Source organism: Hyla sarda, chromosome 2 (assembly GCF_029499605.1).
Source record: "Hyla sarda isolate aHylSar1 chromosome 2, aHylSar1.hap1, whole genome shotgun sequence".
Taxonomy (NCBI): Eukaryota; Metazoa; Chordata; class Amphibia; order Anura; family Hylidae; genus Hyla; species Hyla sarda.
The window spans coordinates 92,629,115-92,656,655 of record NC_079190.1 but is presented as its reverse complement, the minus strand read 5'-3'; the positions used below and the strand labels follow the sequence as shown (position 1 = coordinate 92,656,655).

The 27,541-nt window shown below is 43.1% G+C and overlaps 1 protein-coding gene across 4 annotated transcripts in view; it reads right to left on the bottom strand.

The window, feature by feature from the left end:
- MARS1 (methionyl-tRNA synthetase 1) overlaps positions 1 to 27,541 on the bottom strand; it is a 54,050-nt gene that overhangs the window by 4,277 nt on the left and 22,232 nt on the right. For all 4 annotated transcript variants that reach the window (XM_056562554.1, XM_056562555.1, XM_056562552.1 and 1 more), the window contains 11 exons: positions 15,418 to 15,621; positions 13,783 to 13,984; positions 11,367 to 11,441; positions 10,435 to 10,605; positions 10,258 to 10,353; positions 7,485 to 7,602; positions 6,765 to 6,978; positions 5,835 to 5,966; positions 5,159 to 5,263; positions 4,358 to 4,541; positions 1,734 to 1,805 (listed from right to left, as the gene is read on the bottom strand). In XM_056562554.1, the coding sequence (XP_056418529.1) occupies positions 1,734 to 1,805; positions 4,358 to 4,541; positions 5,159 to 5,263; positions 5,835 to 5,966; positions 6,765 to 6,978; positions 7,485 to 7,602; positions 10,258 to 10,353; positions 10,435 to 10,605; positions 11,367 to 11,441; positions 13,783 to 13,984; positions 15,418 to 15,621 (1,573 nt within the window). The remainder of the gene's footprint in view (positions 1 to 1,733; positions 1,806 to 4,357; positions 4,542 to 5,158; positions 5,264 to 5,834; positions 5,967 to 6,764; positions 6,979 to 7,484; positions 7,603 to 10,257; positions 10,354 to 10,434; positions 10,606 to 11,366; positions 11,442 to 13,782; positions 13,985 to 15,417; positions 15,622 to 27,541) is intronic.

The window sequence follows — 27,541 nt, the reverse complement described above, 5'->3', positions numbered from 1 at the left end:
ATTTGCTTATCCAATCATCTGCTCCATATAGCAGCACAAAAATGGAATGAATGAATAAATAAATAAATAATGAAGCCAGCAGATCCACTGCATGACTGGCACCAAAGGAGCCCAAAAGACGCCCATCTTTGTGGGTCTCCAGCTGTTGTCTATCTTTGCCAATCATTGGAGAACACAAAAGACTGTGGATATACAGTGTTGCCATTAGGAGGCAACACCGAGCAAGAAAAGTGTTAAAGGGGTATTCCAGAAAAAAAACTTTTTTTTTTTTTTTTTTTATATATCAACTGGCTCCAGAAAGTTAAACAGATTTGTAAATGACTTCTATTAAAAAATCTTAATCCTTTCAGTACTTATTAGCTTCTGAAGTGAAGGTTGTTCTTTTCTGTCTAAGTGCTCTCTGATGACACGCGTCTCGGGAACCGCCCAGTTTAGAAGAGGTTTGCTATGGGGATTTGCTTCTAAACTGGGCGTTTCCCGAGACGCGTGTCATCAGAGAGGACTTAGACAGAAAAGAACAACCTTAACTTCAGAAGCTCAAAAGTACTGAAAGGATTAAGATTTTTTTAATAGAAGTAATTTACAAATCTGTTTAACTTTCTGGAGCCAGTTGATACATCAAAGTTTTTTTCCTGGATAACCCCTTTAACTCCTCTGCTTAGTGTCTTTAGGAGGCAGACCTCTCCTTCTCCGCAAATTTTTTTTAAATGTTATTTTTTTTTTTTTTTCCTTTTCAAGTGGTGATTGAGGTTTATCCTCATCTTTTAGGGGGGTTTGTCACCATGGACGGCCACGCTAAACATTTAAAGGCATTTTTCAGTTTTTATAAATTGGCAAAATATAAATGGTTGGCAAACTATATATTGTCAGATAAAAAAAAAATATTCATGTGAAAAGACAAGAAACACATTTCTACCATGTGTCCATTTTACACTACATCATAGTTTTACTATAGATCCGATTTTGTCTCTATAAAATAACTGGTAAAAAGATGAAAAGCAAACAATTCCAAACAGCCTTAACAAGCTAAAAACACATATTAAAGGGGTATTCCAGAGAAAATTAAATATATTAAATAGTTTTTAAAGGTGTCAGAAAGTTATGTAGATTTGTAAATTAATTTTATTTACAAAAAAAACTAATGAACACTTTTTTTTTTCCATTTAAAGGGGTACTCCGCCCCTAGACATCTTATCTCCTATCCAAAGGGGACCCCCGCGATCTCCCTGCTGCACCCGGCGTTCGTGTCGGGTGCAGCGCCAGAGGCTCATGACGCCACAGCCACGCCCCCTCAATGCAAGTCTACAGGAGGGGGCGTGACAGCCATCACACCCCCTCCCATAGACTTGCATTGAGGGGGCGTGGCCGTGACGTCATGAGCGGGGCTCGGCCGTGATATCACGAGTCTCCGCCCTGCATCGCCAGTCACCGTGAGAAGTTTGCTCCGTGCACCGGGTTGTTTTGGGGTGCCACAGCCGAGATCACAGGGGTTTGGATAGGGGATAAGATGCCTAGGGGCGGAGTGCCCCTTTACATTTTTTATTTATTTTTTTTTTTTACCATAAAACAAAACAAAAATGATCAAAGTTTGGTATCATTGGAACTGTACTGACCCATAGATAAAATAAGCATGTCAGATTTACCGTATTCTGAACAAATTATTGGCCCACAAAATTGCGCGATTCCATATTTTTACATACATTTATACAGATCGACATTTTACTAGAACCTACCTGTCCACCTCCAAAACGTTTCTTCAAAGCCTCCACCTGGTCATTCTCCAACTTCTGAAACAATGGGCTGACCTGACAAATTACATAAAGGCATTTGTCATTCAATTAAAGGGGTATTCTGATACACAAAACATGACTCCAACTCAATGAGTCAATGTGAGGCAAAGGTAATCTCTTTAATATATATAGAAATTAAATCTTTCTCTGTAGTTTTTCACATACATTTCTCACCACTTACTGGCCCTGAATATGTATAATGTTTGTATCTTATTGTGTAGGGTATGGACCTGTAGTTCAGCTTTAGCTTGCCGGTCGCACATGCTCAGTTGCAGCACTAGAAGATAGGGTGAGCTGTTTGTCTACGAGGAAGACACATAATGGGCACTAGGAACTAATGTGAAGTGCTCAGCAGTGAGGGAGCACAATATGAAGTGCAAATGGAGCTGAAGATCAGCAGCTGGGGAAATAGAGAGGGAGAAGAAGGGCCTTAACCTCTTTAGGACATTGGACGTACCTGTACTCCCTAGTCCCGCTCCCATTGTATGAAGCGCACTCAGGAGCTTAACAGTTGCTATGGGCAACAAGGACTCACAGCTAATGCCGGGCATTGCCGATCAGGCCCAGTATTTCAGAAGAGCTGATCAGGACACCCGTGGAAAAATTGCGATGTCCCGATTAGCTGAAAGGATGTGGGGAGGGCCCTTACCTGCCTCGGCACCGTGAATTGCGTTCACATAAAAACAAAAAAGTAAAAAATTTAGTATTTTTGGTAAAATAAAAGTTAGGTGATAAGAATAAGACAAGTTTAGCATCTTGGGGACGAAGGGCATACCTGTAGGCCCTAGTCCTGCTCCCCTTCTATGACGCACGCTCAGGAGCTGAGCATAGGTCATAGAGCAGTGATGCCCCACATTAACCCCTTAGATGCCGCAATCAAAGTTGATTGCGGCACCTAAAATGCTAAAAAAGGCTTCCCAACAGCTCAGTGGAGCTGATCGGGACCACCGCGGTAAAACTGTGGTGTCCCGATCAGCTGAAAGGACGGCGGGAGGGCCAACTCCTGCCTACTCGACGTCCAATCTGTCCTCTGTCCTTTGATGCTATAGTCAGTCATGGCAGGCTGGAGCAGTCGAGCACAGATACCACTGATCAATGCTATAGCATTGAACAGTGTATGCAATCTAATGATTGCATGTTATAGTCCTCTATAGTGTAAAAAAAAGTTAATAAAAAGTGATTTAAAAGGCTACTCCGGTGGAAAACTATATAAAAGGAATGAAAAAGGCCCATAAAAAAAAAAAATAAAAAAAAACTGAACCGATAAAAACTACAGATCACGGTGCAAAAAAGGAGCCTACACACATCCCCATATTTGCCGCGGCTGGTTATTAACCCTTTAGATGCCACTGTCAAAGCAGATAGTGGCGTCTATAGGGACATGTGAATGCTCTCTGTTGGGCTAGTGGGGTGGTTCCCCAACAGCGTGATCGCGGGCGCGATCCACTATAGAGGTAGCCAGAGGGCTTACACCTCTGCTTCCTGCTGGTGTCCGTGGCTCTGTCATTGATAGAGCCTGGCTGGACTAGGCTCTATCAATGGATTGCAGAGCACACAGATCAATGGAGTTCAATAGAATCTATTGATCTGTATGAGGAATCTATTACTCCTAAAAGTCTAATGAAGTGTAAAGAAAAAAAAAAAAAAAAAATATATATATATATATATATATATATAAAAAATTTTTTTTTTTTTAAATAAAAGTTTAAGACACACATTAACCCCTTCCATGTTAAAAGTTCAAATCACCCCCTTTTCCTATATAAAAACATGTAAACATAATAAAAATAAACATATTTAGTATCACTGCGTGCGTAATTGTACGAACTATTAAAAATATAACATAACGTATCCCATACAGTAAATGACGTAAATGTAAAAACATTTCCAAACCACAGAATTTTTTTTTTTTTTTATAATATCCCAGAAAAAAAAAAAAGTTAAAAAGCGATTAAAATGTCAGATCAATACCAAAATGGTACCGATACAAAAAACAGATTATGGCGGAAAAAATGAGCCCTCATACAGCCCTGGTATATGGAAAAAAAAGCTATAGGGGTCAAAAAATGGCAATTAAAAAATGTGAAAACGGAAACTATACAAATCTGGTATCGCTGTAATCAGGCGGCCTAAAGTATCAAAATAACATGTTACCTCAACCACAAGGTAAATGGTGTAGAAAAGAAAACCACTAAATTTGCAAAAATTATCTTTTACTATTTCAATTTCATTTCACCGAATATATCTATCTTTTTTTTTTTTTTGGGGTTCGGAGAATGTTATTGAAAAATAAAAAGGTATCATTATAGTAGGTAGTTATGGCTATTATAGGGAAAGGAGGAAAAAATGAGTGTAAAAGCGAAAATTGGTCTGGACAAGTGGATCGTCATGAGGGACAAGTAGATTTTGCTCCTTTTTTAGTCCCGTGGACAAGTACGGTAGTTTTTAATTAAATTTCCACACCCCTGGCCTATTTTAATAGAAATGTTCAGGACCAAATACCTGTTCATCAAATTTTTTCCCAGCAATTTGGTCATTTAATTTACACTATAAGGCCAGATACTTACTGCTCCAATGCGGTGTCCTTGAGGTAGCATGCAGTGGAAGTTATTGGTCAGCACACTTGCTTCCTGCGGCACGAGTAGCTGCTCTTGGATGACAGCACTTATTGAGGGCATATAGGGCTGCAGCATGACTGAAAGCAGAGCTGCCATGTTTACTGCCAAGCCAGTCACTGTACCCGCACGTGTCCTGCAATACAGCTACAAAATTAAAACACATAACCAGGATAACAATGCCCAATGCTGCCAACCAAATTATGCCACAGGCCAAAACTATTAGGTTCCCTTTAAAGGGGTACTCCACCCATAGCCGCTGGGGACCACCGGCAATCTCCCTGCTTCACCCGGCGTTCGTTTAGCGCGTCGGGTGCAGCGCCGGAGGCTCGTGACCACGCCTTCTTGTGATGTCATGACCACTCCCCCTCAATGCAAGTCTATGGGAGGGGGCGTGAGTGTCACGCCCCCTCCCATAGACTTGGATTGAGAAGGCGTGGCTGTGATGTCACGAGCTGCATCGCCAGTTGATATCCTATATCTATGATCTTACTCCAGTGGACTCCCAATCAACACGTACGTGCAGCATGTTAAAACGTTTATTTAAATTGTAGCAAAACTTTAAGACGTTAACTATACAGGATTTCCTATTAATAAGTCACTCTATGAATAGTTTATCTATTTCAGTTTATTAAATCCTATGCATCCTAGATGTAACCCACAATAGCAAAACACAAAAGAATGTAATGTTGAGCAATAACTCCTTTATACAGTGCAAGAATAAAAATACTTAAGAAAAAAATATATACTTACTGTTCTTGTGGGGTCCCTTTAATGCATTTCCATGGTTCATTAACTTGGATGTATTGGTTCCCATGACGAGAAATGTTCAGAATACATCTCAGGGCGTCACGAATGCTGAAAAATGTGATTTTATTAATGCTAAATCCTTAAAAGGGGTACTCCCGTGGAAAACTTTTTTTTTTTTAATCAACTGGTGCCAGAAAGTTAAACAGATTTGTAAATTACTTCTATTAAAAAATCTTAATCCTAATATTTTTTATGGGCTGCATACTACAGAGGAAATGCTTTTCTTTTTGGACTTCTCTGATGTCATGACCACAGTGCTCTCTGCTGACCACTTTAGGAACTGTCCAGAGCAGCATGTTTGCTATGGGGATTTTCTCCTGCTCTGGTCAGTTCCAAAAATGGACAGCAGAGAGCACTGTGGTTGTGACATCAGAGAAATCTAAAAAGAAAAGCATTTCTTCTGTAGTATATAGCCCCTAAAAAGTACTGGAAGGATTAAGATTTTTTAATAGAAGTAATTTTACAAATCTGTTAAACTTTCTGGCACCAGTTGATTAAAAAATAAATAAATAAAAAAGTTTTCCACGGGAGTACCCCTTTAACTTCTAGCCTAGACTAGAACAATCAAAGGGCAGATCTTTTCAACCTGATCCCTCCGGTGAATCCCTGCAAGACCTACCGGACTTTCTCCAGCAGTTGGTTATATTGTTGCAGTTCAGCTGTGACCTGAGCCAGAAGCCTTTTGTCCTCGGTTAGCAACTCCATCTTGGGAACATGTCCATTGAAAAACTTCTGCACAAACATGCCAGCTCTGAAATAAATGATATGTTTAAAAGCTTGAGTATGTACTTAAATAGGGTTTTCCAAATGGAGTTGGGCGCTAAGAGGGAAACCTCCACCCCATATGTAACATCCATAAGCCCTTTCAGAGAATATAACTGTGGTTGTCAACCCTTTTTACGTTGATGTGGCATGCATGGGTTGTCTGCTCTCATGATTCCTTCTTCACCTCTGCCCACATTTCCCACAATGCCTACTGCAGACAGAGATGGTGGGGTCTCAATGGGGGCACAAAGCGCCCACTATTACTGTGTGGGGCAATTCATATGGGGAGTTTGTAAAGAGGTGGAGATTGGGCTAGGTAAAGTAGCCTAAAATGTTTGTCTGGCAAATTCGTCAGAGAAAAGTGAACGACTGATTAGAAAAGACGTCACCTGTGACACTGGATAAAACTGCACTGTATCTTTACTATTGCCATTCAGCTTAACAAATCGAGGTAAGTGGACTTTTTCTTAGAGTACTTGAGTACCCCTACCCCGTAAGTGGGGATCATATGACCAAGCTGCAATAATGAAAGGGCTTGATATGGATGGATGAAACAGAGATAAGATGAAACAGCCTACACAGCAGGAATACTGGAAGTCAGTTAACTTTATATGTCCAAAAAAGAAAAAATCCTCTGCTGGAGTGCTTCTTTAAAATGACTGCTATCTTTTGTATTGGCCATAAAATCTTCTTGGGACTTCAAGTACACTAACTAAATGTTATAACTATTGTTCTTTGTAAGCAGAATGTTTTTCCCTAGCTATCATGTTGTACATTTACTTACCTGTTCACAAAGTTTCCCAAGTTGTTAAGCAACTCAGAGTTATTCTTTAGCATCAGATCACCCCAGCTGAATACACTGTCTTGTCCCTCGGGCCGCACGTATAGCAGATAGAATCTCCAAATGTCAGCGGGAATACCAGTATCCTTTGCCATGTCACCAAATACACCCACTCCACGGCTCTTGGAGAACTTTCCATCCTCATAATTCAAGTATTCTGTTCAGAAGAAAATGAACATTGGTTATTACTTAAAAGGGGTACTCCGCCCCTAGACATCTCATCCCCTATGCATAGACTTGCATTGAGGGTGTGTGGCCATGAGGTCACATGCAGGGCGTGGCCGTGATGTCATGTGGGGGTCTAATCGTGGGGGTTCTGCCGCTAGTCTGATCTCCCTGCTGCACCGAGTGTTCGTTTAGAGCGTCGGGTGCAGCACCGGAGGCTCGTGACATCAAGGCCTTGCCCCCTCAATGCACGTCTATGGGAGAGGGCATGACAGCCGTCACCCCCCCCCCCCCATAGACTTGCATTGAGGGGGTGTGGCCGTGGAGGAACCAGACACTCTATAATAAATTATTTTATTGAGACAGCAGAGTAGAAGATAGCCATGTACCCAAAGTAGTAGAAATAAAAACACAAAGAGGGTAGTATGTCAAAAATGTATATTAAGTTGTATTTCATATAAGGAACACCGTTGGATGTATTTTGTGACAGTCACCTACCTGTAGCTATGAGGTGGTTAACCAAAGTGTAGTTGTCTTCTGCTCCCAGGAGACAGGATGGGAAGATAACACTATGGAATGGAACATTGTCCTTTGCCATAAAGTTATACATTTGGACCTGAAACAGACAACAACAAGAGAGAAAATTTAGCATAAAAAGAAAAAAGCAGAACAAAAACTACCTATATAATATATGAGATGTTAACGTCATATCTTGTTCAGAGTGATAGAATACAGGAAAATTATGTGGAGTTACTGTCATTTATAAAAAAAAAAAAAAAAAAAAAAAAAAAAAAAACTTCTGACATTGCAGAAGTTGGGCTCAGCAGACTTCTCGTGAAGCTCGTCTCCAGCAGTCAGATGAGCCAGGAAGTGAAGCATGCTGCTGAGCACTTCACAAGGCTAGATCTAGGGATTGGTGGGGGGCTCCGCACGCAGGCCCTGACTTATCAAAACATATGACAGTAACTCTTTAACAGCAGGAAATTATGCAAGTGTTTACGATACATTATATCAACATTCTTTTTATGTACTCCATACAGCAATATGGCTGTCACATCTACCAGAGGTCTTCTCCTATAGCACATGGATTTATCCACAAGTATATTAACCACTTAAGGACTAAGGATTTTTCCACTTTTGTTTTTTACTCCTCCTAAAAATCATAACGCTTTCAGTTTTCCACCTACAGACCTATATGAGCGCACATTTATGCACAATTTTACTTTTTAATGACATCAGTCATTTTACCAAAAAATCTACGGTGAAACAAAAAAAAAAAACTAATTATTTGTGGGACAAAAAAAAGCCATTTTGTAACTTTTGGGGGCTTCCATTTCTATACAGTGCTTTTTTCGATGCCTTATCTTTATTCTGTATGTCCATATGATTAAAATGATACCCAACATATAGGTTTGATTTTGTTTACTACTGTTAAAAAAAAAAAATTATAACATTTTGCATGAAAATTTGTACGTTTAAAAATGTCCTCTTCTGACCCCTATAACTTATTTATTTTTCTGGTGAAAAGAATGAAAGTTGCACTCACCACAGACACTGCAGGATGTTTTTCAGTACAAGATTTATTTCATGTTGCAGACAAGGTTACAAATCACGCAGTGGAGGGAAGGGGGAGAACAGACATCAGCTCCGAGGAGCTGACAAGAAACAGCTACGAATCGTTTCGCAGATAAAACTGCTTGTTCGCGCTGCTGTAAGACAGTCAATCGCCAGCTTATATACGTGGTGCCGCTTATATAAGCCGGCCCTGGACTGCCTTACAGCAGCGCGAACAAGCAGTTTTATCTGCAAAACGATTCGTAGCTGTTTGTCAGCTCTTCGGAGCTGATGTCTGTTCTCCCTTCCCTCCACTGCGTGATTTGTAACCTTGTCTGCAACATGAAATAAATCTTGAACTGAAAAACATCCTGCAGTGTCTGTGGTGAGTGCAACTTTCATTCTTTTCACTGGCATATTACGCTGTATTTCCGGACTGTTAGCACCTCCACACACCTGCTTGTATTATTGGCCCTAATCCGAATACGGGACCCTGGACTATGCTCATTTATCAACAATTTTTTCCAGCTCAGTAGTGCCGGTTGGCTTGTTTCTATATACAAATTATTTATTTTTCTGTATACGGGGGCGGTTCGAGGGCTCTTTTTTTCCCATTTTTGTTTTGATGGGACTTTATCTCTTTTTATAACTTTTTCTAAGGTATACAAAGTGACCAAAAATACGCAATTTTAAACTTTGGAATTGTATTACATGTACACCATTGACCGTGCGGTTTAATTAACATAATATTTTTATAGTGCGGACATTTGCGCACGCGGCGATACCACATGCTTATAATTATTTTTGTTTACTTTTTTTTTTATTTTTAACACATTTATATCCCCCATAGGGGGCTATAACATGCAATCTTCCGATTGCTGACAATGCTCAATAGCATAACATTGATCAGTGTAATTGGCGCTCCGCTGCTCCAGCCTGGATCTCTGGCATTGAGCAATAAATCGCCGATTGGACAACGAGGAGGAAGGAAGGGACCCTCCTCGCGTCCTCTCAGCTGATCGCGACATCAGCAGTGATCCCGATCAGCCCGACTGAGCTACCGGGAAGCATTTTCTTTCAATTTAGACGCGGCGGTCAACTTTGATCGCCGCGTCTAAGGAGTTAATACCTGACAAATGAGTGGGGGTTTACAGTGAGTTTGAGTTGCGGCGGAAAGTTTGCTGCATCTCAAACTTACAGCAGGAAACACACTGTAAACCCGCCTGTGTGAATGTACATGGGGGGGGGGGGGGGTGCACACCTCTAGCTGTTGCAAAACTACAACTCCCAGCATGCACTGACAGCCGAAGTAGTGGTCTCCAAACTGTGGCCCTCCAGATGTTGCAAAACTAAAACTCTCAGCATGCCCAGACTGTCCAGGCATGCTGGGAGTTTTAGTTCAGCAACATCTGGCCCTTCAGATGTTGTGAAAATACAACTCCCAGCATGCCTGGACCAGAGACACGATCAGCCCAGCAAGTGGCGGTGATCGGAAATATGGAGGGCGTACAGGTACACCCTCCGTCCTTAAGTACCGGGATGCGAGGGTGTACCTGTACGCCCTCCGTCCCCAACAGGTTAAGCTTTTTGTCTTGCTCTCCTTTTGATTCTGTATATATATGTAACATACAAACATACACACACACGCACACACATCTCAGTATAATATAGTAAACGAAAGTGACAAAATATTAAAATGAATGAACACTAATTTTACCTGTTTAGGATTTTTCCACCACTTCTCCCACTGGTCTGTGTAATTGGCAGTAATGGATATATACCCAATTGGAGCGTCAAACCAGACGTAAAACACCTGGTAAAGAAAACTCTTTGTTACTTGTTAGTAACAGTATAGGGCATTTCCCTATCTATCAGTTTGGGAGTCAGATTTAACCTTGTCTGTGAAACCTTCCAGCGGCACAGGTGTGCCCCACTTCAAGTCCCTGGTGATACATCTTGGCTTCAAACCATCACGAATCCAGGAGCGGGCTATATATCGGGCATTTGCTGTCCAGTCTCCGGTGGCAAAGGACTGTTCCATCCAGCTCTCCAAGCGCTTTTCCAGCTGCAAAGTACAAGTATTAATATTACTTATTAACACAAGAAATAATGGGTAACATATGTACAGTAACATGGTTTTCATAAAGTGGATTTTTTTTTGTTTCCCAAAAAAGCTCTAAAAAATTCTATTCCCTCATTCATAAATTAGTTTAGTTTGAATCAAAAAATAATAAAAAAAAATGTACAGTATTATGTGTATTTTCACCATATACAATAGGACAATGTTCCCCAAACTGTGGACCTCCAGATGTTGCAAAACTACAACTCCCAGCATGCCCGGACAGCCGTTGGCTTTCCGGGCATACTGGGAGTTGTAGTTTTGCATCATTTGGAGGACCACAGTTTGGGCATCACTGCTCTAGAAGGAACAATGACATTTACTTAGTGCTGCAGAATGTTTGTGCTATATAAGCAACCTAAAATGAAATAAAAGCTGTAATGGTTATATTTAGAGATGAGCGAACTTACAGTAAATTCGATTCGTCACAAACTTCTCGGCTCGGCAGTTGATGACTTTTCCTGCATAAATTAGTTCAGCTTTCAGGTGCTCCGGTGGGCTGGAAAAGGTGGATACAGTCCTAGGAAAGAGTCTCCTAGGACTGTATTCACCTTTTCCAGCCCACGGGAGCACCTGAAAGCTGAACTCATTTATGCAGGATAAGTCATCAACTGCCGAGCCGAGAAGTTCGTGACGAATCAAATTTACTGTAAGTTCGCTCATCTCTAGTTATATTAGCTATCACTATACACAATTAAGAGACGTACCTTAGGAAGATCCAGGAAGAGATGTTGAGATGATTTAACCACAGGAGACTGTTTACAGGCTTTGCACTGAGGTTTCTGTAGATAAAAAAAAAAAAAAAAAGTATATAATAGTTAAATTTCGAATTTCTGTTCCACCGATATTAATCCCACCCTTTTTTTCCTCCTCACATTTTCAAAGTTCTCTTTTGCTGTTTTGAAAATATGTGAGAGTTCATTTTCCTGCCACTTTTGTATTCTTTGCCCACAAATTGCCAATTTTGGCGCCCCAGAGTTTGGCACCAAATTTACAATCACAGAAAATTCTGGCAGAATCATTTCACATAATATTCCATGATTGCCAGCACCCAGACAAGCGATAACTGTATGAATAAAACATATCCAGGGGTTAAATATGAGTGCAGGTGCAGTGATCATGAAGAAAAAAAAAAAAAAAATTTTTTTTTTTTTTTTTTTTTTACAACATTCTAATAATTATTTATTTTTCAATAATTGATTAAAGAACATCTTTCCCCCCAAAAAAATAAGAAAAAAAAAACCTACAACAAAAAAACACTACAACCGATTCTGTGCTTTCTACACTAGCAAGGACTGGTAGGACATTTTTGAAATAACAAATCACTTCCAAAAAAATGTTCAAAGATTACTTCTACTGAGAATCTCATAGCAGTACAGAATAAAAAATAAATAAAGTAAGTTCAGAGTGTTGTAACAAGATTGAATACTTAAAGGGGTATTCCAGGCCAAAAAATGTTTTTATATATCAACTGGCTCCGGAAAGTTAAACAGATTTGTAAATTACTTCTATTATAAAATCTTAATCCTTCCAATAGTTATTAGCTTCTGAAGTTGAGTTGCTGTTTTCTGTCTAACTGCTTTCTGATGACTCACGTCCCGGGAGCTGTGCAGTTCCTATGGGGATAATCTCCCATCATGCACAGCTCCCGGGACGTGACATCATCATTGAGCAGTTAGACAGAAAACTTCAGAAGCTAATAGGGGATAAAGTGTCTGAACGCGGGGGTCCGGCTGCTGGGACCCCTGCGATCTTTGCCCCGGCACCCCAGTAATCCGCTGTATGGAGTGAACTCCACCATGTGCCGGATTACGCACGACCACAGCAGTCACGGCCACCAGAAGCCTAGCAGAGCCAGCATTCTGAACATAAATGTTGAGAATGCCGGGGATAAGATGTCTAGGGGCGGAGTACCCCTTTAAGAAGCACTCTTTTTTTTTTTTTTTGCCAGTACAGCTCGCTTGTTTTATTCCAGCACAGCTGCATCTATGTATTTTATTACTCAAACTCTAACATGTGATCACCAGTCTGACTCTCACATAGTTGCCATGCTTAATTTGTGCAAGAGAATGTCAGTCCTGAGTTCGCTGACTTCCTGTTCACTACCGGATGACCTCACATACCGGATCCCCTCCTCTCCCAGATCAGTATGCTGCAGCTATGTCTATGGGAACAGGAAATCCAGTAATTCTACAACTCCCCTGAGGCTGTGTTTAGAGATGAGCGAACTTACAGCAAATTTGATTCGCCACGAACTTCTCGGCTCGGCAGTTGATGACTTATCCTGTGTAAATTAGTTCAGCTTTCAGGTGCTCCCGTGGGCTGGAAAAGGTGGATACAGTCCTAGGAGACTCTTTCCTAGGACTGTATCCACCTTTTCCAGCCCACCGGAGCACCTGAAAGCTGAACTAATTTATGCAGGATAAGTCTTCAACTGCCGAGCCGAGAAGTTCGTGACGAATCGAATTTACTGTAAGTTCACTCATCTCTAGCTGTGTTCACAAATTGTGTTTTTTGTAGCTTTTTTCAGTTTTTGGCCAAAAAAATTGCAAAAATGGTCATACTGTACCGCAATTGTGCAAATCATGGTAAAAATTTTACATGTGAGTGCAGCCTAAAGACTTCAAAATCTTCCAAAAAACACCTCAATTGTGATTTTAGGTCAAATCATGTTTGCCTCACATGGTTTCAAGAACAAAACGCATGAAAGCTGCACTGGAACTGACACCGACAAACTTAGTCTAAAGTGTGAACTCCAGAAACTTTATTAGATGACCAGCTGAAGTGATCGAACACCAGACCCAAAGTCAGAGGAGTCATGGGAAATGTAGGCATTGTTACAGAATCATGTCGGTGTGGAATTGCAACATGGTGCCAAAACAAGCACCAGACACACAAGAACCTCCACATTATTCTCTAATAATAGCCGATGCTGTAGTATGTAAGCAAACAAAATTCTCAGAGTGCTTATTTATGAAATAATTACATTTAAAAAAAGGTTAAAAAAATCCTGTACAGGTTGATCCCTGGGTTCACGGTTTTTACTGAAATATGGTGCAGTGGATTTTCAGTATTGCTGGTAAGGACTATCTCCACCTGTACAGACCAGGAATGTGACTATACCTTTAATTCTATAGCATTGATGAGCTTGCCACATTTGTCGCATTGGTCCCCTCTGGCTTCATCATAGTTGCAAAATGGACAGGTTCCTTCCACAAAGCGGTCGGCAAGAAACCTTTGACAGTTCTCACATCGGAGCTGCTCCACCTGATCTTTCAGCAGGAAGTCTCTTTGCAGGAGTCGATTGAAGATGTCCTGAGCAATTCTACAATGGAGGACATTGCGATGAATAGGAGGATATTAGTTTGCAGTGAATAGCGTTAAAAGGGGAGTATTTCCATTTTCAGGTATTTATGCCATATAAAACATATGCAGATGTATATGTCCCTACGCATCTCAATGTAAGTTCTGTGTGGGATACTTATGACTATGTTCTCCGAAATCATCTGCTATTATTGGACGACTGCAGGAAGGGAGGTATTGTGGATATTGTTTGTACGCTAAAACCAATAATAAGTACTGGGTTACAAAAATAAACTAATGGGCACTTGCGATGTGTTTCATGCTGCCTGAACCACGAAAATGGCAAGAAAGAGAAAGGCTGCCGCATTACAATGAGCTATGATTTACTCTGAAACACTGGGTATCCACTCACCCCCATGCCTCCTCTGCGACTAGGACAGGGACGAACTCAAGTCCCATGGAAATATCCACAATAAGGAAATCGAAGTCCAGCGCAGTCCCGATACAGTGCTTCTTTATTTAAAGATCACACAGACATGGACGGTGCACAGGTGAAGTGTTTCGGCCGCGCCGTCCATGTCTGTATGATCTTTAAGAAAAAGAAGAAACATTGTATCGAGACCACACTGGACTTCGCTTTCATTACTGGGTATGGTTGTTCTAGGCAATGTACAGGGGCATACAGCAGCTAATAAGTACTAGATGGCTTGAGTGTTTCAAAAAGTAGTAACTTGCAAATCTGTATAACTTTCAGTCATCAGTTCGTTTGACACAAAATAAATGTAAAAAAAAAAAAACTCTCCTTTAAAGAGTACTTGTCACCAAATAAACAGTTGTAAACTAACTCAGGCTATGTTCCCTAACTACTCCTAACACCCCTCCAGCCCTAAAAAAAAAACTATTTCATAGCTTTAAAAAGCTGTGTATCATACCTTTCTACTTGCTCACATAGTGCAATTCCCCAGCAGGCATGACATCACTGAAGCCTGCTGGGGGACCACTTCTGCCCTCACATGTGCATGTTTCAGTCTGTGTTGCTATTAGTGAGGCTCTGTGCAGCTTTCTGTGAGAATCTGTGGAGCTTTTACTTTCTGTGCAGCTGTCAATCAAGCTCAGGCAGAGATTCACTTCCTGAGTTTGGACTCCTGCCAAACTCACTGCATTAATTGTGGCAGGGAACAGAACAGTTCCATTTTTTTATATAACATTTTAAACATATTTATGTTGACAATTTTAAAAGCAAGTGAATGGGAAATTTTCTGCTAATTACACAAGGAACACTTTATTAAAAAGTTTTATTTGGTGACAGGTACTATTTAAACCAATCAAAAAATGTGCAATTTAGTATATGACAATGTAAATATAATCTAAGGGGAGAAGAAGGGGGCATTTGGCCATCTTTATCGAAGCCACCAGTAAACAGGAAGGCAAGTGGACCGGCATTGCACTACTTACGTGGTTTGCTGTGCAGTTGTGGTCCTTCCAAAAAAATCAAAGGAGATACCAAACCACTTGTATATGGCGGTGTGCACAGCATTGTACTTGTCACAGATCTGCTGTGGGGTCAACCCTTCCTCCATCGCTTTGGTTTCTGTGGCTGTTCCATATTCATCTGTCCCACAGATATAGAGGATGTTCCAATTCCTTAGCCTGCAGTATCTACAAGATCAGAACCAAGGAGAATTAAATTCACAAGCGGTGTAAGCAAGGCCTTAATTCCACTAGCATTCAGAAATAAGGCTTATAGAGACCTAATTATAGACACGGGGATGAACAAAAACAAACGTAAACAACAAAAAGGAATAACAAAAAACAAAAACAAAAAAAAACAATTATTGAAATCAATGATTAATCAGAATTTTCGTCAAGAGGCGTGAATAAAAAATTCTATTTCCTTACAAGACACAAATTACACGGCCGCTCTGTACGGCATAGGACTCAAAATCAAAACTCCATTTAAAGGGGTACTCCCGTGGAAAACTTTTTTTTTTTTACAAATCAACTGGTGACAGAAAGTTAATCAGATTTGTAAATTACTTCTATTAAAAAATCTTAATCCTTCCAGTACTTTTTAGGGGCTATATACTACAGAGGAAATGCTTATATTTTTAGATTTCTCTGATGTCATGACCACAGTGCTCTCTGCTGACCTCTGCTGTCCATTTTAGGAACTGTCCAGAGCAGGAGAACGCGTATGGGGCGGTATGAGGGCTCATTTTTTGCGCCGTGATCTGAATTTTATGGCGGTACCATTGCACTGATAGGACTTATTGATCGCTTTTTATAAATTTTTTTCATGATATAAAAAGTGACCAAAAATACACTATTTTGGACTTTGGAATTTTTTTGCGCATACGCCATTGACTGCGCAGTTTAATTAACAATATATTTTTATAATTCAGACATTTCTGCACAGGGCAATACCACATGTTTATTTTAATTTTTATTTACACTTTTTTTTAAATGGGAAAAGGGGGGTGATGCCAACTTTTATTAGGGGAGGGGTTAAATGATCTTTATTCACTTTTTTTTTTGCAGTGTTATAGCTCCCATAGGGACCTATAACACTGCACACACTGATCTTTTACATTGATCACTGGTTTCTCATAAGAAACCAGTGATCGATGATTCTGCCGCTTGACTGCTCATGCCTGGATCTCAGGCACTGAGCAGTCATTCGGCGATCGGACACCAGGAGGCAAGGTAGGAGACCTTCCTCGTGTCCTAGTGTCCTACAGCTGTTCGGAACGCTGAGATTTCGCTGCGGCGATCCCGAACAGCCCCCTGAGCTAACCGGCAGCGATTTAGTTTCACTTTAGACGCGGCGTTTAACTTTGAACGTCGTGTCTAAAGGGTTAATAGCGCGCAGCACCGTGATCAATGCCGCGCGCTATTAGCCACGGGTCCTGGTCGTTGTTAGAGGCCGGGCCCGACCCGCTATGATGTGGGGCCACGCCGTTTGTGAATAATAAATGCTAGCAGACTAGTTAAAGTATATATTACACACTTCGATATTATCCAGTTTTTATCTGACTTAAAGGGGTACTCCGCCCCTGGCATCTTATCCCCTATCCAAAGGATAGGGGATAAGATGTTATATTGCCGCGGTCCCGCTGCTGGGGCCCCCGGGGATCGCTGCTGCAGCACCCCGCTATCATTACTGCACAGAGCGAGTTCGCTCTGTGCGTAATGACGGGCGATACAAGGGCCGGAGCAGCGTGACGTCATGGCTCCGCCCCTCATGACATCATGGCCCGTCCCCTTAATGCAAGTCTATGGCAGGGGGCGTGACGACCGCCACGCCCCTTTCTCATAGACTTGTATTGACGGGGGCAGGCCGTGAGGTAACGAGGGGCGGAGCCGTGACGTACCGATGCTCCGGCCCCTGTATTACCCGTCATTACGTGCAGAGCGATCTCGCTCTGCGCAGTAATGATAGCGGGGTGCTGCAGCAGCGATCCCCGGGGTCCCCAGCAGCGGGACCCCGGCGATCTGACATCTTATCCCCTATCCTTTGGTCAAGATGCAGAAAAACAAATGAGTCCCTGGGAGTTATAAGGGCAATACAATCATTACAACCTTTAAAGGATAACCCCCTCAAGGGGAAACCCTTACTAGAACCCTCCCTTTAAAACGTGTATATCTTTATTACTCTTTATTAAAATGAATGGTACCCTAAATTATAAGTTAAAATTTGCAGTGGTGTAGGGATATTGTAGTATTGGGTGTGTACTATGCCACACTCTATGACGAGGTCAGGACTGGACCGCGGTGTCACCTGTGGGGACGGAACGCCCCCTTTCCTGTACATTGCCGCGGCCCGTACCGGAGATCGCGGGGGGCCCCAGCGCTCGGACCCCCCCGCGATCTATAACTTATCCCCTATCCATCGGACATGACATGTGAACACAAAATGTGAACATAACATGTGAACACAAAAACAATGTATAACAATGTACATATCCACTTAAAAGTAGTACTTTGTGATAGACGGTTAGCAAAATTCCCCTTGTGTGCCTCAGTTTTCACGTTGCGGTCACTGGTGCACTCCTCTTTCAGGTTCCCTGTAAATACATCATGCTCAGCAAGTCTCTGACTGCAGCGATGTCCTGCCTCAGCCAGGGTTTGGCTGGATGGTAATCTGCCATATTGAGCCCTGACACCGGCCTTCTTCCTGGTGCGGTGGCTCAATAGGTCAGATTGCAGCAGGACGTACTGACCACAGGAAACTTGGAAGAGGAGCGCACTAGGGACCTCAGTGGGACAATGGAGGCACTGGGGGAGTGGGGTGGGAGGCAAGTACTACTTTTTTAAGTATTAATTTAAAACTTTTTCAAATACCAACAATAGATAGAGACAGTACTTCACCAGTACAGAGCTCCTCTGGGCATTGCGACCAGTAAAGAAATTCAGATAACTTATAGCACAAGCATATAAAATAATGGTCAATCATGAAGCCCAGCACTAGGCAGCACAGTGACACAGCATACAGACACCGAAACACTCCCCACTCACACACTCAGAGAAGCACCCCCACCTAGCCCCTTATCTCAAGGAGAAAATGTATTACTGTGGACAACCAACTCGCTCCTGAGGGACCAAAATTAGCCATGGCATCCACACTTTATGACATTTCTTCGTGGATCTGCGAACAATCTATACAAGGGGATAAATTTGTTAACCATGTTAAAGGAATAGGGGAAATGCTAGTATCCTTCCACGCCATGATCACAACTTTACACGCACAAAACAGGAAACGAATCAGCTGGCATCAATGTGAACATGATTCCAGGTCATTAATGACTCCCAACAAACAGAATACCGGGGAAAACACAAAGGGGAATTCTAAACGGTCAGACAGGAACTGCATAACAGCTCTCCAGATGGGTTCAACACATGGACAACACCACATAGCATGAAGAAGGGAGCCCACATCTGACTGACAGCGGAAACAAGCATCAGAAGAGGAGACACCTATACAAAATAATTTAACAGGAGTATAGTATAGGCGAAGTATTAATCTACTCTGAATAAACATATCCCTGGTACTCACCACAGTAGGTTAAAACGTTTTCACAACATTGGTCCTCTGTCAACTCCGGGATATCAACCACCCCCTTTACAAACAATACAGCAAAGGGATCAGGACCCACTGACTGCAGAAGCACATATGCCTGTATGAGGGGTTTGGTGAGGTCAGTGGTACCCAACAGCAGCTCCACATCCAAAAATATTGGAGTCCCATCAAGAGAACCAAATTGCACCACAATTGAATGTCTCAATTGGAAGTAGTGCTGGGCGGTATGACCAAAAATGTGTATCACGGTATTTTTTAAACTTATGGCGGTTCCACGGTACTTGGCGGTATTTTTTCTCCCCACTCACTTCCCCCTTACCACTCTATCCCCCCCCCTCCCCCTCAAATGAATTATCAGCCGCAGTGCGCTGAGGACAGCGCCCACGGGTCATTTATGATTAGTTCCCCAGCGCACGGTGGCTGATAATTCATTCATTCAAGGGGGGAGGGGTCCGACCAGTATTGCAGTATAGGGAAAAATTAATAACGTACATAAAAAACATACTGGTATTCGGTATGAACCAGTATATTGCCCACCCCTAATTGGAGGTACCAATAATGGGCACTCCGTGGTACATGATAGTGCTCACACAATTCGTGAAAGGAGGGGAAAGACGAAATTCCCCAAATAAATGTATAGCAAACTTGATCCCATGATCACTTCAGAAGCCAGCAGCCTCCAACTCCCGTAGGTGCTCAAAGTGAGGGTTACCCCACAGGGGTGCTCTGGGAGACAAAGTCGACAACGGGAAGCGCTTGGAGAGCACCGTCCACACCTCTGCTACCATTTTAATAGGAGATGGTAACCTGGAAGAAGGAGTGTATCTATACAGGGTTGTTAGTGAGAGTCTCATCCGAACCCATATAGGCTCCCGCCAGTGCCGTGGCTGCATTCGCTAGATCCAGGTTGATCCACCAGGCGGCAAACATGAGATGCTAGAAAATAATTATGCATGGCAGGGGCAGCAAGACCACCCCTTTGTTTTGACGCCTGGAGCAGCGCCTGACCCAGTCTCGGAGGTTTATCTTGACAATAGAAGGATCTCAGGATACCACCCAGCTTCACAAAAAAACACTTAAGGGGGATCAAAAGGGGACAAAAGGAAGATAGAAAATTAGGAAGATAGAATAAAATTATTAATTCTACCTGCCAACAACAAAGGCAAGGAGTTCCACGACTGCGATCTGTTAGCCGTAGAGACCAGCACAGGGTCTTGATTCAGAGCCATGTAATCCCCGAGACATGCAGTCACCCCCAGGTACTTGAATTCAGAAACCACCTGAAGAGAAGGCAAAGGTTCACCAGCCCCCGAAAGAGGCATCAGGGAGCCTTTTGCCCAATTAAACCTCAGACCTGAGAAGGTACCAAAGCTATCCATTAGACTAAATAACGCCCCAGGAAACCCCGGACATCCGCCAAATAAACTAAAGTGTCATCTGCGTTACTGCGTACATGGAGACCTTTTCTTCGAGGGACCCTGTACGCACCTATGGATATCAGGTGAAGCTCTGATGGCGGCTGCCAACGACTCTACAGCTAAGGTAAACAGAAACGGGGACAGCGGACATCCCTGTCTAGTACCCCTACCCAACTGAAACAAGTCAGCGACAACGAGGTTCATACGTATCTTAGCTCTTGGATTATCGTACAGTAGCCTCACCAAAGCCCTGAACACCGGACCAAAGCGAAGGATCCTCAGCACAGTCCAAAGATAAGGTCACTCAACCGAATCAAGCCTTGTATACATCAAGACTGACCACATAACCCGGGGAAGAATCATTCTCGGCAGCAGCTATAGTAAGATGTAAAAGTTTAACATTGATGTCCGTGGCTCGCCCAGGCATGAATCCTGTCTGATCAGGGTGAACGATGGACGGAATGACCCCCTTCAAACGATTGGGCAAAATCTTAGCCAAAAGCTTAATATCAACATTAAGGAGGGAGATCGGTCGGTAAGAATCCGGTAGAGTCAGATCCTTCCATAGCTTGGGGATAACTACAATGAGGGTCTTCCGCATGGAGTCCAGAAGCCTCCCTGTCTCCGCAGCAACACTAAAAAGATTTTGCAAGAAAGGGACTAGCCGCTCCTCGTTCACCCTGTACCAGTCTCCAATCATACCATCTAAACCCGGAGTCTTCCCTGACTATAGTGAAGCAATAGCCTGAGAAACCTACTCAGCAGAAAAAGGGGCATCTAAAGCAGGTGCCTGTACCTCAGTTAAAACTTTAAGGGGAGTCCCTGCAAAAATTAGATTAGGCCCACAGGAACGGCTGATAAACGTGAGGCATATAGACTACTATAAAAAGTCTGAAAGACACCATTAATAACTAAAAAGGGTCCGTCTCCGACACCCCGGTGTCCTTCTTGATACAAGGAATAGATATTACCAGCACACTCTTTCTAGCTAAATATGCCTACAGTTTTACCATGTTTATCTCCAAATTCGAAAAGGGCCCCCTCCCTGTCCACCATTCTCTTTTGAATTTGCTTCTTTTGACTAATCAGTAAAGCCCTCTGCACTGTAGCCCACTGCCTTTCTACCTCAGGGGTGGAGTCCCTCACCATCTCTGCCTCCAAAGTCCCAATTTCCACCTGCAATGCCCTCTCCCTAGCAGAATAAGCACTCCTCTGCCCTGCAACCCCTGACATGAAAGCACCCCTAACATGATTAAGATCCCACTGCACCAATTTGTCAGGGTGAGACCTATTGTGCTCCCAAAAACAATTGTGGGCAACCAGCCAGGGTGTATGCACCATAGTTTAGAGGACTGACTAAGGCCTAAACAAAGGGTAAGTGGAAGAGCTGAGTGGTCTGAGATCCCCTTAGTAGTATATGTGATGTCTCTTACCATGGACAAAAGATCGGACGACACATACGCCAGAACAATTCTGGAGAAAATTTGTGGGCTGCCGAATAAAAGGAGAACACTGGGTCAGACGGGTGCTTCCAGTGCCATACCTCAGTAAGAACCTACATATAAAAAGAAAGTGGAAAAAAAAGGGCCAAAAACTGCGCCTTGTGCGTTACCCCTGGATAGATGGGTGGGTATGGGGAGACTGAGAGTCTGTAAGATGGCTGCTCAGCTTAAGCGTATAGTAAATACGGGTATAGAGGTGCAATAATCCTGTGCTGGCCCAAGGTCCCAGGAAGCAACCAAAGGTTTTCAGATTAAAAGGTGCAAGGATGCACCTTTTAATCTGAAGGGGTTGCCATACCCCGAAACGAGTTATTGTTTTACTTTTGTTTTGTTTTAACTTGCTTTATTTAACCAATAAACAAGACCTTTTATTTATATTACTCTGGTCGCGATATCCTCTACTTTGGATGCCTGAGCGCCTATCAAGGTCCATTTTTTAGTTCCTTTGAATACCTCAGTAAGAGACAACGCAGAACTCCAGGCATTAAGACCAGAGTCCACCACGCCAGTGCCATCAACACCTGGATCCGGAACAGCATTAAAGTCCTATAATAAGGACAGGGAGAGAGGGAAATGTAAGCATTTTAGACGTAATACACTCCAAGACAGGACTTCTGTAAATTTAACCCTCTGCTTCTGGAGTTTAACAGAAGTCTGGATAAAAGGCTACTCTCGAGTCATTAAAGCGCACCTCTCCTTTGATGCGCACCACCCTCAGGATAGCGTCTCTATTACGGTAATGAAGCAATTTTGCCAGGAACGGTCTGGGAGGAGCTCAGGGCGTAGGGGACCAAGCCAGGACCCTATGTGCCCTATCTACCGTAAAGTATAAGGAGAAGGTGTCAGCAAGTAGGATATCCTTCAGCCAGGATACCAGAAAGCCTACAGGATCCGAGCCTTCCGCTTTTTCAGGTAGTCCCACCAGGCGCATATTGTCACGCAGCAGTCTGTTTTCAAGATCATCCACCCGATCAAGGACTTGTTTAATTTGGCACAGTTCTGATGACATCTGATTCGGCAAAGGACGTAGGGTGGGGGCGTGGCCACGCACGGCATGTGAGCGGACGTGTAGCACGGAGCTCCGCCGAGAATCCTACATTAATCCTGGGCATCAGGCTGTATTTCCAATTTTAATACTCACCTGCTGGTTGCTGTGGGTCCCTGGAGTGGAGCGGTGGTGAAATGCCGGGACGCCGCCGACAGAGGAAGCTGCAGGGAGCGCTGGACGGCAGCGAGGCCGGGTCCATGGGGAAGCCGGCGCCATCTTACGTGGAGATGTCGGGGATCTCTGAGCGCCTGCAGCGCGAGTTACCGACACGCTGACAGGGCTCCGGTGGGCAGCTGGAGTGACGAGGAGCTGTATGGGGCTGACTGGCTAGTCGAGCCCTTGATGCCTGAGGAGCTTGCAGGCCTGGCCCGTGGTTTGGTCACACGTTCCACGCCACGTTTTCATCCCATTCCCGCGGTGTGAGTGTTCTCATACATAACAGTATCCTATTTACTAGTATAGCTAGTCTTATTGACCCTGAAGGGAGGTTTATTTGTTTATATGGTTCTTTTAATCGTGTCTTACTAGTTCTGGTTGCGGTATATATACCTCCCCCCTACTCGGGCGATGTCTTACGTAGGGTGGTTGCCTTCTTGTCCTCCCTGCCTGACACACCGCTCTTGGTGGTTGGGGACTTCAATAACTTGATGTATCCTGTGTTGGATAAGTTCCCGGTGCGGGGGTCTGGGGGGGCCTCAGTGCCCTACGAGCTTTGCTAGATTTGTGGGGGAGAAGGGTTGGGTGGATTTGTGGAGGAGGCGCAACCCTGATACACTGCAATATTCCTGTTACTCTAGTTCTCATGGTACTCTTTCCCATATAGATTTAGCATTGGGTAATGAGTCTATCCTTCCATTAATTAGTTCAGTTGAGTATCTTCCCCGTAGTCTCTCTGACCATTCCCCCATAAAAGGTACGGTTTACTGGCCATTCTTATCCTAGAATGCGAGGCTCTATGTGGCGACTGAACCCATTTTGGCTTCAGGTTTCTAATGTCTGTAACTCGCTTTCTGTTGATATTGCTGAGTTTTACAGAATTAATGGCGGGTCGGCTTCGGTGGGTACTGTATGGGACTCACTGAAAGCTTATGTGAGGGGTGTCTTTATTAATGATATTACATGTTGCAAGTCTAAGAATAGAGCGTTACAGACTACGCTGCAGGCACAGGTCCTGGGGGTGGAACAGCAATTTTTTTGTTACCCATCTGATGCTAATAGGGATAACTGGCAGTCTTTACAATCTATGCTAGATGCACACTTGATGCACATGGCGGACAACAAACACATTATGAGAGTGCTGAGAGTACCGGGCGTTTATTGGCACGTACGGTTAGAGCCCAGCAGGGTTCTGCCTCTATCCCTTGCCTTTGTGACTTTGGTTCGGGAGGATGCGGATGTTCTGAAGGTGTTGGTCTCCTATGAGGAGACCTACTCTTCTAAATTGTTGCATGACAGTCAGGCCATAGAGCACTTTGTCTCTGCTATTTCTCTCCCGGCGCTAACACAGACACAAAGGGACATGCTATATGACCCTCTCTCTATAGAAGGATTGGAGGCTGCCCTGGGTGTGCTTCAGTCTGAGAAGTCTCTGGGGGTTGATGGGCTCCCTAATGAATATCTTAAACACTATAAGGATATCCTGTTACCCAAATTGTTAGAAGTACTGAGAGCTGCCACTGGGGGGGGGGACCTTGCCAGGTTCAATGATGGAAGCGATTATAGTATTATTGCTAAAGCCAGGTAAAGATCCACATTTAGCGGGCTCCTATAGGCCCATTTCTCTCCTATGTTCTGATGTTAAGCTGATAGCTAAAGTCCTGGCTAATAGACTGCTGAAGGTAATCTCCTCATTGATACACAGTGACCAAACGGGATTTATGCCCGGGAAGTCTACAGCAGAGAATATCAGAAGGCTCTTTTTGAACCTCCAATTGCAGCCGAGGGGTGATGGGTGTAGGGCTGTACTGTCGCTTGACGCTGCCAAGGTTTTTGACAGCGTTGAGTGGCCATTCCTTTGGTGTGTAATGCGGCATATGGGATTTGGGCCAGTATGTCTGTCATGGGTGAAACTACTATATGCAGCCCCTTGTGCTCGGATACGGGCTAATGGTTTATTGTCTCATTCCTTCCCATTGGGTAGGGGCACGCACCAGGGGTGTCCTCTTTCTCCTTTCCTTTGGCTATAGAACCCCTGGCAATTTTAGTACGGGCTTCTACTGAGTTTAAGGGATTCTGTTATGGTGATCTAGAAGAGTGTATTTCCCTTTATGCTGACGATATGCTGTTTATGAGGGATGTTGTGCATTCTCTGCCCCCGTTTATGGCATTGATAGAGAACTATGGTAGTTATTCTGGCCTGGCTATCAATTGGGATAAGTCTACGATTCTCCCTCTTGATCCCCTTCCTTGCATGCCGGTATTAGATAGGGTGGGTCTCCTTGTGGTAACTCAATTTAAATACCTGGGTGTAGTGGTCTCAATGAATCCTTTTGATTATCTATCTCTGAATCTTATCCCCTTTCTTGACCGTAGTTCTAGTAAAGTGACCGTATGGCGGAAGTTGCCTCTCTCTAGGATAGGTAGATCTTATTTTAAATCAAAATGATACTCATGCCTCAATTCTTATATATTTTGCATAATACCCCTGTCTGGATCCCTATGAAGTACTTTCTTAGGATTCAGTCTTTATTCAGAGAACTTATTTGGAATGGGAAGTCTGTCAGATTGCGGTTGGAGACATTGCAACGTAGTAAGGAGGCCGGTGGTCTTTCTATTCCTAATCCCTGGTTATACTTTTTGGCATCACAGGTTCAAACAGTTGAGGGGGTGGGCTCGGTACGACGTTATGGGACGTACTGGTGAGTTGGTTTTGAGGAGGCTAGGCAAGGTGGCTGCTATGTTGGATTGTTTTGTATGTCTTTTATGAAAATTTGTTCAATAAAAATTTTCTGATTTAAAAAAAAAAAAAAATAAAGGACGTAGGGTGTCCTCAGTCTATAGTCTGCGCTCCACCTCACCAGTGCGCGCTCTCAGCTTCAGGCAAGTACTACTATAATGATTCAAGTCCTAAAAGACACATGCTCACTCTCCCCAAAGCCAGGATCCTGCATAGTGATACTGCTGGTAAAATTAGTATCAAAACCAGACATGCGAGAAAAAGGAAATCAGCCTTGCGATCACTCCTGATCACTCAGCTGTTATACCAAGCAATACTCCTCTGGTGTTCGGTATACCTTTTCGCAAATCTTTTTGTCATCTGTCCTGGACAGCAGGTATTGTCATATTTATATTAGGCTATACCCCAAGAAAGCCTCTTCGGCCCCTGTGTTATCCAGATCTCTATCTGGTATCAACACAGTGCCTGTCTTCAGCCACTATGTCACCAAGTTGTTATACAATCAATAATAGTGCCAGTATTGCAATCTCAAATAAAACTCAAATCACCTCAAGCAAAGAGAAAGAGACAAAGAAAAAAAAACTGTCTGTCTTACCTCTCAGACGACTTGGAAGACTGGATCAATCAGGTTCGGAACCAGAAGGTGGGCCTGGGTCCCGATACCAACCAGCCCGTTTCACAGCTAACCTTGAGCTGGGGGTCTTTTGTAATCAGCGACTTAGACTCAATACTCACTGAGTATTTTGGTCGGTACCGTTCGACCCAAAGTCCACTCTTTGTTTCCGGTTCGAAGGACGATTTATTAGGATCTATTTCTCCCTGTGATCAGTCAACTCCAGCCGTGTTGATTAGCAGACAGATTTAATGCAAATGTATCAATACAGGTGGATGTTCCTTACATGCAGAAAAAATTTAAAAACAAAACAAAAAAAAAAAAAACTGCTCAGCAGAAGAAAACATACCCAAAATTAGATTACAGCCCTTTTTATATGGCAACACTGAGTGTGAGCTGATTGACTAAGGAACACTGGTGGCTCATGGTGTATAACTTTATTCCCAATTACAGTGTCCCTTTTACAGTTTTTTCTTAATGTAACAAAAAGTTCATTATCCTACAAAAGCTTCTTTATGCTACCAAGCTCAGTTGGATAGTTTCAAACATCACTGGGAGCTGGCCAGAACTAAGATAGTGGTCTTTAGTTAGACAACACACACACATATATTAAATATATATATTAAATATATATATATATATATATATATATATATATATATATATATATATATATATATATATATATATATACACACATACACATACACAGTGGTCCCTCAACATACGATGGTAATTTGTTCCAAACGAGCCATCGTTTGTCGAATCCATCGTATGTTGAGGGATTCGTACAATGTAAAGTATAGGAAGCTGTACTCGCCTGTCCCCGCCGCTCGAGATGGTGACCCCGGGCCTCCACTGGGCTCTCCGCTGTCTTCTCCGGTCCTCCGCTGTCTTCCGCAAGGCCTTACTGGGCCTGCGTAGCGACGTCATTACGCCGCTGCGTACGCCATTCCTATTGGATGATGTGCGCAGCAGCGTATTAACGTCATCGGAGAGGGCCGAGAAGACACCAGAAGACCAGC